Source organism: Dendroctonus ponderosae, unplaced genomic scaffold (genome assembly GCF_020466585.1).
Source record: "Dendroctonus ponderosae isolate FM_Combo_2020 unplaced genomic scaffold, Dpon_F_20191213v2 Dpon_F_20191213_1, whole genome shotgun sequence".
In the NCBI taxonomy this organism is placed as follows: domain Eukaryota; kingdom Metazoa; phylum Arthropoda; class Insecta; order Coleoptera; family Curculionidae; genus Dendroctonus; species Dendroctonus ponderosae.
Window position 1 is genome coordinate 40,225,523 of NW_026017110.1, and position 12,882 is coordinate 40,238,404.

Genomic DNA, 12,882 nt, shown 5'->3' on the forward strand with positions numbered 1-12,882 from the left:
CAGACCCCTCTTGGACTACGGACATATACTCATGGCCAACGGAACAGAAAGGACAAAACGATACGTACAAACAACAGAACAAATTGCACTAAGACCAATGACACGAATAAAACACCGCCAAAACCCACTGCACAACTCTTCCAACCAACTACTATACGAACACACAAACATGACAAAAATTTCGGAAAGATTAATACACTTACAGACAAAATGGACAACCCCCACAACTGGACCATACTGGATCCCCTTTGCCTCACAAGACCGACAAAACACTCCCGTTTTCGTTCATAATTTTCACCCACCTCTGACGCACGCTTAATAAAATAGTGCAGAATTTTAAGTTTCAATTAACGCATTCAGTAGACAACCGTATTATCTTTACAATTACCCATAAATTATGATCTAATGTACATATGAATGGAAAATTTATTCGCCGTTTTATCTAATGTAAATTAGTTCTAGGAAAGTATAATACTTTGGCATGTTGGAAATATTAAATGTTCACGGACCTTAAGGGAATATTTGTCTTTGGGCTTGTTATTAATATTCTAATCATTTGTATTTTAAGTAATCTATCTTGCATGCAGAGATTAAAATTTTCAATTTTTTAGAAAAAAATATCTTCGAACTTTTTGACAACTTGAGAGATTTGTTGCCATTTAAAATCCATGTTTATATAATAAAAATCGTTTAATTTGATCGTACTGGTACTGAGGTTTAAAAAACCACGAGGAGAAAACGAGCTTAAACTAATTTGAAAATAATTGTTGCTGTAATTCTTCGTCAACATTTGACTTTGCTCCTGATGACGGCGAGTATGAAACCCCTAAAGCTAAAATATTTTTCAGATTTATAATAATGAGCGTTGAATTTGCAGTAACAAAACTCACTTTCCTTAGAGTTGGCTTTTTAAGACAAAATACTATTTGTCTGGTCATGATATTCAATTGCACCGCAAATAATAAATTTACGTCAGTTTCGTTTTTGCTCTGACAAATATTTACCTAGTTTTTCCTGGATTGTAACTACATGCAAATAGTGTGACGGACAAAGCTGTTGAATGGGTTTTCCAGACGCAAATTGGATTGTGCATCTCTTCTGTCAACGTTAACCAGAATTGCAAATATTACATTGATATTTCAACAGAGTGACTCATAGAAATCTTGAAACTGGAGATACTAAACACCAAAAGGTGGCCATTGGTGCACGAATATGTTGTAAGAAAGTTGATATTTTTGGTTATACAGGGTGTTAACAATCGTAAGTTTAATTTGTGTTTTTGCGACTCTTTTGGAATTTGGGTTAGTAATTTGAAATTTTGTGTAAATTGTATTTTACTTATAGTATCTCAATATTCAGATTTACCTTTATTAATAAAGCACTCTGTATATTAACGATAAGATTTTCGTATGAATGAACAGTGGCCGTTAAGGTCACTTCTCTAGAGCAATTGTAGAGAAGAAAGAATAAAAGAAAAAGCTTGGTTCAAATTGGTTTTGTGCTAGACTTATAGACTATGACAAAAAATTGAACTCTGCTATAAACAGGTTTGTCTCCTCTCATTTTAAGGCAACATGCTGTTATTTCGTCTGTTAAAGCCTGGAAGCTGTTCATTACTGGAGAAGTTTACTCATTATTGAGCTATAAGTTGTGGAAAAAGAGTTATTTTTAATGCGGTGGTTTGAGGGGTACATTTGGATGTTGGATGCATTTGGGGTTTGTCTCCTCTCATTTTAAGGCAACATGCTGTTATTTCGTCTGTTAAAGCCTAGAAGCTGTTCATTACTGGAGAAGTTTACTCATTATTGAGCAAAATTTAATCATAAACTAGACAAGATCTTTATAGACTCTGACTCTGGACACCTGTAAAGGGCCTTTTTCTACTTGTCTGCATGTGAAGAACGTTTCAATGATGTTAATCAAAAGTTTTTGGTTCTTTTAAAAAACTTTTAAGTTTTGAAGAATAAAAATTCAATATTTATTAAAAAAATGTGCTATTAACAAAATAAACGTTATACGACGGATGAAGGCTAATTAACAATTATTCCAAAACAAAATGTAGGTAACATTTGATTTCCAAAACTGTCTTCATTAGTATTCACTCAGCTTATGATGTTTATGCAATTTCAGCAGTTTTAATATAAATGTAATCGACATAATATCAATAGTTAATATAATAGCACATGTCTCTATAAGAACTGGTTGCATTAAACTTGGCTCAGGATTTTTCCATTTCATTTTTACCATCTATCCTGATGGTAGACATACACCTTGTATATAATTGAAGTATGTTCAGGTAATACAGGGTGGCTGAAAATTGTGGTAAGGGGCTAATGGGGTTCACTTGGGGAAGAGACCAAACAAACAGGAAGTTCTCAGCTTATTTCACAAATGTATTATCTCTTAACTAAGCAATTGTAAATTTGCTTTTAAGCAACATTTTACTTGCCGGTGCCCATTTAGCAGGCAACTAATAAACCACCACAATACTATTTTTTTTTCAGTTGACGTAAACTTGCTATTTTGGATAACTTTTTAAATGAGAATCGCAGAGACCATTACACATCTAACCGGCATCTATTATCAAACGCGCCAGCAATGTTAAACTTCCTGAATTGTGCTCTTCAAAACTTTAACAATTTCAAGAATGCCGTTTAGCTTCCTGGATAAGGCTGTAAATCGCTCCCAGACACTAATAAACGAGCTGAGCCAGTTTGTTGTTTATTTCAAATAGATGAAGTAGTGAAGATCTAGGATAAACTGTACATTTCAGTGATAGGACTGACTGAACGGGACACGCAACCACATTGAAAAACATGCATGTTTATTATATTTTCTCAATTGAAAATCTAAATCTTGAAACATTAATTTCTACTCAACTAATAATAATGATATACCCACTAGCACACTGGCAAATAGTACAGGGTCTGACAAAATATTCTCGCACGTAGATTTTTTTCTACTGGGCATCACAAAATCGGCAGCAGCTCCATCAAAAGCGACTTCACAACACACGTGTTAGCGCTTGGTGTGCTATTCGATCTCTTGGTGCGTGGGGCTGCTATTTTGTTGAAGAGGGATGCGTGGTGGTTCCAGTAACTACCAATCGATATGTAGACATGCTACGCAATTTTTTCGCACCAAAACTTGGAGAACTTGCATGTGAGCATGTGTAGTTTCAACGGAATTCGGCTCTTACAGCAAGGACACTCGAGATTTTAATGGAAATGTTTCCAGGACACCTAATCTCGTTACGCGGTGACGTTAGGTGGCCTGCGCGTTTACCTGATCTTGCCCCGTGCACCTTTTTCTTCTGAAGGAAGTTGGAGTTATTGGGTTCGGGTTAGAGGAAGAAATTACGGCAATATTGCCTTAAATGATTGCTTGAGTGGTGAAAAGTTTTACAAATCAAGTGCGAATGTATATCGAAACAAATGGTCGCCACTTGGACTCGGCAATTTTCAACACTTAATAAAAACAAATAGCATTCCATATATTTTCAGTTCATAAATAAAAATCTAAATAGCATTTTATTCGCCACTGCGTACATGAAGCCCTCGGCTTTGCCTAGGGCATCAACTTCTCTGGCGGAACTTCGACTTTGTACTGTAATATACTATGAATAATGGGAGAAACAGTATATTACGGTACAAGGGACGTACCGTATACTATTTTTCTTGATCCTCTGTGGATACTAGCCGGGAATGTATAAGGTTTTGAAAATGTTGTCAAAACAGTCAGCTGACAGCCAACGGCAAAGTCAAGCTGTCAAGTGTCCGTGGCGAAATTTATTACTTTCCCCACGAGATGAAGAAAATTTGTAATGAGTAAAACTGATGCTTTCGTCATCGAAAACAGTGGCGAAAGTACGTACTTTCTACCAGGGGATCCAGAAAAGGTAAATAGTCAATGTCTCGTCAATTTAATGGGTAAATATGATTCTTTCGTTTTGAAACCAATGGCGAAACAACGCCCTTTCTACCAAGGGATCAATAAAATTACCTTTTTGGGATTGACCTGATAGCGTAACAAGTAACATTTGGCATTGTTCCCAAGTACGATTCAAAAACGTCAATCTAGCAAAATATATGTACCAATATAATCGTTGTGAGAACGTGGAACGACATTTTTATTAATATTACATGCAACTTAAATAATCTACTTTCAATATTTAAAGAAAATCTAGAATATATGTATTAAATGACATTGTTAAACTTGCCTTATATGATTGCAATGTAACAGGTCTTGTGTCATAAGCATTAGTAGATTTAAATATGCGCTAGTCCTAAGAGTTCAGAGGTAGCAAACTTGAGAGTTAAAAATCCATCTAGGTCTTGGGACGGACTGTTTCTATTTTCGAAACGTGCACGTATATAACTTGCAGACTTCAACTGAAAATATATGTACATACCCTATTTGAATTTTCTTTGCTGTAGTTATATTAATTATTTATTCATATAATGATATAATGTATCAATAATTGTTGGAGCTGTATTAATAACTGATTTCAAATAGTGAATTGTTGCAACAGAAATTAGCAACATTTTCGTTAAATATTTGATAATGATTTGAAGGAAAAGTTTTGTCATCACAAAGTGGCAAAACAAATGCAAAAGCTTTGATAAAATATTTCTGTCAAGTAAAGCGAAAACCCTTAAGCTTTACATTTTGCTGGTAAATTACAATTTTGTCTGTGATGATGCCATATAATATCAACTAGAATGTTATGGTAACGGTTTTGCAAAAAATTTCGAATTACATGGTAACAGATTTGTAAATGAAAGGAGACTTTACGTTTAACTATGAAGTGAATTCACAGTTGAGTTGCAGTACTTAACAGGTTAGTACATGGCTCATGAACTTTCATTTCGAAGTAGAATAAGAGTAATAGCAGTTGGTAATAGACCTACATTATCAGTAGCACAAACACGTGCGTCTTTTGATATTTTTGTTTTAAAAAACATACATATTACTTTGTATTGTTAAAAATAGTATCCATTAGACTTTGTGTGTTTGCTGTAAGTCGGTTATATAGCCAATTCAAGTAGTCGATGGGCTCGATTGACAAAACATTAAATAAAAACAACATCAAGCGTTGAAAAACAACATTTCATATATGATTGGGACTAAACTTACACTTGAGAGAGAATAGGAACATCGATCGGTATACAATTTCATGCAACGCGTTTTTTGTTGTTTCCACCTTCTGCCAGTTCCGAATGTATTTTGATGTACCCTTCAATGCGAAAGTCGTTTAGGTAAATAAAGTATAATATTCTTATGTGTGCTCAGTCGTGCGACAATTTCGTATCCATACAAATTACTCTCTTTTGACTAGTGACTGGAATATTTGGCCAGATAGTTCATAACAAGCATTATATTTTGTTGCTCTTTTTACTCCCTTTATCCCAAAGAAATATACAAGTCAAAAATAAGGTGCGTAAACCAAGTTAGACTAAGACGGCTCATCAAACTTTTAATGAATCCTATTATTTAAATCGTTTTGTTTGAATTTACAAACAACAAATGGCCTTACAAAATATATAGAAATGCCACATCTTGGTGAATATTGTCCATATTAATATGAACTGTAATGCTTATCTTAATGTTGACTCAAATTACTGATGGCCGTGTTGTAAATTTTAAGAATAGGTACTTGTCAATATTTGTCTGGTCGTTCTGCAAAAAGCACATCGTCCAAGACTACCAAACCGCAATGTACACTTCTGAATGAAACTCTACATTTAATCGGAAAATTTTGCAAATACTGCTTTAACTATGCTTTTGGATCTTGGAAAAGCACTTTCATTTAGTACCGCTATATTAATAAATTTAGTACAATGAATATTAATTTGGGATTGCTTAAGGGATTTACATATAAATAATGAATAAATATGTATTTTGTATAATTAATTATTCTAATGGAACTATAAATCTATTTACATGTATTATTAACGTTATTTATCTCTTGAAATAATATTTAGAAAATTTTTGTCTGGTTTACGGGCGCAACTTTTGTAATAATCATACTTAGCTGTTTTAACATATAATCAGTTTGCCCTATGACGTTAGATCCCTTACGGCCATCTGCACCAGTCTTCCTTAAAACTTATTCTTAGCTAGGGATAACTTTGGATTAAGGTAAAACCTAACTACAGACAGCTTTGCACGGCTGTCAATTAAGTGATACTTAGCTAAGATGAAGTTTTACCTGGCAACATTGCTAAAAGTGACAAATTGGCTTTTGCTCCCGCCTTTTCTTTCCAAAATAACTTTTATCTTAGAACTGAATGCCAGGTTGCCGTTACTGTTTTCGCCTCAAATATAATTAATTCATATTACATTATTAAAGATGGAGTCATTTGAAAATAAAAAACGGACTACATTTTTCCTATAAGGAAAACCCTTAGACTCCCATTTGGGGGGAAGCGAATAATGCTATGTTATGAAGAGGAGCTTCAAAACATTTTAGTCAAAAAGAGCAGGACAAAATCATGCTCGAGTTTCAGTAGGAAAAGTTAAAATTGGAATACTTAAAAAAGACTTAAGCAAATAATGCTATTTTTCATTTGTTTTAGTAATGCATAATAAGTTATTTCAATTTAATAATGAACTTTAATTTAATAATATTAGTCCTTTATCAAAAGCATTACTTTCAATTCAGTTCATCGCTATTTATCAATGAATCTAAAATAGGATCAGTTAAGTCCTTCCTAGTTTGATTCCCTTGCAACAATATATTGTTTCTGTTATATATATCGCTTATGTTAGGTACTTCATCTTCTTGCATGAGATGTATGAAGCGTTCAACATCTTCACGATCAGGTGGCTGATCCTCATTTTGCTCTCTACTCAATTATTTTATTATTAAGACCGTATCTATTTTTAGACGACAACCGTATGCAAGGACTGGGAATCCTCTTTTCCAGATACCAAATATCCGCTCAACCATATTTCTTATCCGTATATGCTTGGTTCGATATGAAAAGTGCGGTGTACTTTGTGACACGGAACACGTTGAAAAAACAGAACATCATCAAAACTATCAAAGAATGTGTTTTCTCGTAAACCAGCCTAGGAACTCGCACATGGTTGCTGTCATCATTATCAAATAACAGATCATTACTTAACACATTCAACATAAAATGGTTTAGTACACGAAATATACTAATTATTATCGGTTGATAATGACAAATATATGCTTACAATAAATTTAATAATTAATTATACAAATATAGGCTTGTTTGCAGCAAAATACTGCAACTGCAAAATTATGCAATAACAGTTCTGTTTGAGATTAGTCTTCAAATCTGACTGGAATCTGACTTTAGGTTCCGCTTAAGCGGCACTTCATCTTCCCCTTAAATTATTTGTCTGTTACGGTTCGCATTAACGCTAGGTGACAGTGGTGCAAACAAATTATGTCACTTAACTGTCACTCTTATGTTAAGGTGAGCCTTAGGTTCACTGGTGCAAATAGCCGTAAATTTTGTTTCCAAATAGATATGTTTTTAATTTTACGAAGTTAGCTGGATCGGACTAAGCTTTAAAATCTTATCTTTCGTAGTTCAATGGATTTAAGTTTTGTTAATTGTCTATTTTTTCTGTTATATCTTAACAGTGCACAATTCTGGATGCCGAATTCTTGAAGAAAGTTTGGAAAAACGTATTAATCTGCGTTTCTGCGAAGTGAATTATTAGGTCCACCGTTTTGAGTAGCAATTTTAATTGTCGGCTATACAATTTGGGTATTAGGTACTTTCCACAATTTGGAGTGGTCATCAACCATCATGGACAACAACGTACAAATTTTAGAGCATCGTTCATTTTTTATAACTCAGAAAACGCTCTATGAAATCTGTTAAACGTTGTATAAATGACGCCGAAATGTCAACCTATTTATCAAGGATCGTCAAATCTACTTTGAAATGAGATAAATTACATATTAATTAATTATCACACAATTTTGATTTTTATTGAACCCCTATTCTCTAGACACTCTAGTCTGTTTATTATGCCAAATATGGAAGCATTGTTTACAAAGAACTAACGAACGAGAAACTAGGAATAATTAAGAAATACTTTAATCGAGGTGTTGAAAAACCCAATTCAAACTCAGTTAAAATTGCCATTTAAATTGATGTTTGAACAAATTGCGATTCTTTACATTGCAAATACCCGATATTTGAATTGGCTAATACTTTCAATTAAATTGATGAAAAGCATAATTTTAATTATTTCAACGTTTTAGGTCGTCGATGGATGGGAACTAAATGGTGAACTTTTTCCCAGTCCAGAAGATCACTCTAAATCACTTAAATCAAGATTTAGCGAGTTCTGTGGGCAACGGAAAATAAAGCAAACTTTTATTAGTTCACAGAATGTGGCATTAATACAATATCGTATGCCAGCACGAGGAACGAGCTTCAGTTTTTCTGTCCGGTACATCAAAAATTTGAATCGTAAGTATATCATATGTTGCGGTCAGTTAGTTTATGTGTTTAACTTTATATTTGCGTCTGTTACTACTGAAGAATTACAATATTGTATATTATAAGAGTATCGTCAACGCCACGATTTTTTTTTCCTAAAAATCCATCCATAAACACGACTTTTTCTTTCTAGTTGGGTTTTGAACACATCACAAAATGCTGAAGAGCCAGCATTTTTATGATTTCTGATTTACTTTTGTAAATCAACGAGCGTAAGATCGGGAGATCTCAGCGCCGTTCTACAGTTTTTCTTCTTCCAATTCTCATTCTCGGGCAATCGATCAAAGGGTTACACAAAATAGGGCGGTTTTCCATACTGTTGAAATATCACTAAATTTGTCCCCCGTTTTGTTAACTTTTTAATATAAGTATTAAACCTCCGATACTAATGTCCAGAATATCGCTGAACAATTTACATTTGTTCCTCCATTGAATAAACCATGAATTATCCAAAGAGATATACTTTCGAGGTCATTCCTTGAAACTAGTAGGTTTTTCGAGTTTTTAGGCCGTCGTAAAATGGATTTTTTTCCTGACGTTTCGCAAGCACGAGTAGCTTACATCTTCAGAGGTGGTTTGCTTGAATGCTTACACTGTTCTGACCGGCTCACTAGTTTCAAACCATGCTTTGATACCAAATTTTCAAGATGGAGTGCGAATTACACTGAAATAATAATAAACAGATTTTCAAGATTTGCTGTACAGATACGAACAGATACTAGAATTCCGAAGTACAGAAGAATTAAAAGACCCCTTTTTTGCATTAATAATAATTTTATATTATTAAGGTATATCTTTCGAATTTTTTTAGGTCGATTGTTTCTTCTTGTTTTCCATAAACTGAATACAATAGAGTAAAGTAGCCGATTGTGAAATACTGTTCGGTTTTTTTAGAAAAATAAAAATGAAAACGTTAACATTATTATAGGTATTCTGGAATATATATAAATTGAAGTGTTATAAACGAAAAACCGAAATAATTATAATTATTATAAAAGAAAAAATATGTATGAAAAGCCGTTTAAAAAAGTGTACTTTTTTCTAGCTGAGAAATGGGTGTGTAATGTGAAATATACACTAATGGGGAATAGGTTTAATATTAGACTTGATTTTAAAATAATTTGTGTTTTTTAGGTAAAGCAACAGATTATTGGAAACTAACATACATTTATTTTATAAAATACGAAAAAAACAATAAATGAACATAAAAATTACTAATATGAAAAATAATTAAGAACAAAAATCACAGATGTGTTTTTCGGCCCCAGCACATTCTTCGCGTGTCTAGCAGTTGCCCATCAAATCCCAAAGTTCCTATTAAGCATGAGAGTTCCTAGTGCTTTCATATTATTGATAAATGTTATTATACTGATGGCTTGTGCCTGGATTTCGTCTGATCAAAAAGAGTAGATTTCATATGACCTTTAGTACAACCATTGACTGTAGTACAAGTTTCTGTGTTAAATGGTGTCTACAATCTTAATTTTTTGTAGTGCATTTAAACAATCATAGGTATATCATATGTATATTCAATAACCACTTTATCCTCCAAGCTGCAAGCCTGACTGACTGAAAAACTTAATTGCGGCATAAACCCATATTCATTTTTCTGAAGTAACATATAAAAGAATTTCGAACACCCTGTATCCTTTACACACGAATTAAGGAAAATGCTAACCTAAATCAACAAATCAAAAAAACAGCAAATCTGAAAATAAACATCTGATCGCTTAGAGTCCGTGCATGCGCATTAAAGGGATCGTATTCCCACGTTTATCCGCCAGTGTTGCACATGGCACACATAACCTATATTTGTTCGCAAGTAACTTTTTGCCTAGCACGTTGGGAAGCAATAGAGCATAGGTCCCGCCTTGTTAAACCAAAATACTTTTTCTCCATTAACAGAATGTACTCTACCAGTTTTGTTTCTAGATCTTGAGTTTAGCTCAGAAATAGCTAAAATATTTTCAAAAATGCATTTTATGTGAAATATTCCACATTCAGACCCTACTTAGTATTTCACAATACCGACCTTTTAAATGTTTATAGAATATATTTGTAAAACATTAAAAACAAAATATTAATGAAATATTTAACACAGTTCATAATTCCCACTCGCACTTCCACTCACTTTCTACCTTTACACTTATACACCAATCTGCTAAAGAAAATTACAAATGTAGTTAGAATAGACGCTAATTAAAACACGTGCAAAAATATAGCCACCGTTACAATTCGTGTTCGAACCAATGCTGGCAAATACCAGCCGCAAAATGCTCCATGGTGTTGGTAAAAGTGAAACATTTTAGAAATATCTGATTAGGCTATTTTCAAAGATATGACAATTAATTTTGCCGCAAATGGGGTATTCCACACTTTAGGCACTATTCCACATGCGGCGACTTTATTCTACTTATTGCTTAAGCACAATTTCGAAAGATTTCCGTTCATTGGCGCTCGTTCTTCATCGGACGTCTTGATACGTTCGCTTTTCATTTTCGTTTCGTCTCCTCGCTGTTTTTCAAGGATTTGTAAATTTTGCAAATATGGCATAATAAGTATAACATTTGGTCACAGACGGTACAGCAAATACAGAAACTGTAATATCAAATCGGCCATCCACGGTACATTTGGTGTCAGAAGTGGGATTTACCAGAATCGAAGTTGAATTTTGATGAAAACAAGAAGTAAATCAAAGAAGGAAGACCCTGCAATGGAGAACCCCAGTTTGATTGGACTGCTCATGCATTTGAAAGACGAAATGATGGACAAAATGGAAGACAACAGTAGGAAAATGATGGCGAAATGAGCGACAGCTGTAGGAAAATAGACGAAAAAATTGACAAAATGGAAGACAACAACAGAGCTATGAACGAAATGCTAGATAAAACGGAAGACCACGCTGAGAAATTTGAAGACCTGAAGGCAACCGTTGAAGGCAAACTAAAGAACACCGAGGAAGTGACTGATGATTTGGAAAACACTGAAATCGTGGACATTCCTGCAGTAGTAGAAGCGCCAGAAGATAAAAATCCAGTAGTTCAAGAGGCGAACGTTGATCGAGAAGATGGTATTGTCGAGATCACGAATGAACAAATTGCTCAGGAGCATTTAGAGAAAATTCAGGTGGAGCCCGAAGTGGCTAGTTCTGATCAGAAACTGTCCTTAGATGGGGAAATAACTGACTCCGTTGCCTCTGAAGGAGATGATGTGGCTAAAACTGATAACCTGGTAAGTTTTTACCAGGTGTTATGCTATCAAAAGTAACTGTTTCAGCAGAGGAACTGAAAGACTCTCAAGTGGCGAAAGAAGTCGACTCTGTGGAAGAGACATTAACTGCGGCGAAAGTGAAGGAAGTGGCAAAGACGGAAAGTATAGCAATTTTGGGATCACAGGACAAACATGCTGAAGAACTCCCATCAGATAAGGTGATTACGGACGAAGCGACTATTGTGAAGACTGAAGAATTGTCGGTTGCTGATAAAACTGTGAGCGATAAAATCGAAGACATCACTAGGCCAATGGAACATGAGTAAGTAACAATGCAGAAAAATGGGCAAAATTTGCTTGAATCAGCGAAAACTAAACCCGAAATAATGCTCAGAAGGAAAACTGTGGAACCGGGCTTAGAAAAAGTAGTTTGTTTGAGTGACGAATCATCTGATTCCGAGTGCAATGGGCCAACTAGCGAGAAACCCGTACATGATTTCCCAGCATTAGATGAAGACGCCAATTTAATTAAAATCGCTACTGAAGTTGAGCAATTTTCCGACCCAGAATTGCCGAAAGAAGAAAACATTCCCATCGAAGAACAGGCGCCAGCCGAAGCTCAGCCTGATGTAGAATCCATAAACGCTGCATGGAATTTGGAGACTCTTTTAGCAGTGGCGTCATTACAGAACGAATCTGTTATTGACACCACCAGAGAGCATCGACGGTTAAGCGAAAATAAAATTAAGGAAAAGGAAGCCATCAATAATAGACGAGCCAACTTGCTGTGGAACAAGCGGGCGCAGCAGTATCTGTTCGATGCCATTGAGGCGGAGAGCTGGATGAGCGAGCAGAAGCTCTACATGATGGTGGAAGATCGGGGCAAAAACTAGACCAGCGCCAGGAACTTCATGAAGAAGTACGAAAGTCTGGAAGCGGCCGTTGAAGCTTATGCGGACACCATCAGAGGACTGGGTGAAACTGTGAAGGCCCTGTCGGCTGAAGGACATCCTTTGACCTAGCAGGTCGCTGTTAAACAGTCGCAACTGGACAAGCTGTATGCCGGACTGAAGGACGTGGCGCAAGAACGTCGCGCTAAGCTGGATGAGGCCTTGCAGCTCTTCCTGCTCAACAGAGACGTTGGCGACTTGGAGCAGTGGATAGCTGATCGCGAAGTGGT

General features: G+C 35.1%; 1 protein-coding gene and 2 long non-coding RNA genes across 4 annotated transcripts in view; 1 reads left to right on the forward strand and 2 right to left on the reverse strand.

The window, feature by feature from the left end:
- The window catches only part of LOC125503537, an 8,032-nt gene extending 7,801 nt beyond the window's left edge, over positions 1-231 (reverse strand). The window contains exon 1 of the long non-coding RNA XR_007280960.1: positions 204-231. This is a non-coding gene — a long non-coding RNA (uncharacterized LOC125503537). The remainder of the gene's footprint in view (positions 1-203) is intronic.
- Positions 1-12,882, forward strand: part of LOC109537800 (corticotropin-releasing factor-binding protein) — an 89,945-nt gene that overhangs the window by 64,607 nt on the left and 12,456 nt on the right. For both annotated transcript variants that reach the window (XM_048664101.1, XM_048664103.1), the window contains exon 5: positions 8,252-8,462. In XM_048664101.1, coding sequence (XP_048520058.1) covers positions 8,252-8,462 — 211 coding nt within the window. The remainder of the gene's footprint in view (positions 1-8,251; positions 8,463-12,882) is intronic.
- LOC125503534 lies at positions 3,469-3,754 on the reverse strand. The gene is made up of 2 exons (XR_007280955.1): positions 3,663-3,754; positions 3,469-3,606 (listed from the first exon to the last, which is right to left on the reverse strand). It is a non-coding gene; the product is annotated as an uncharacterized LOC125503534 (long non-coding RNA).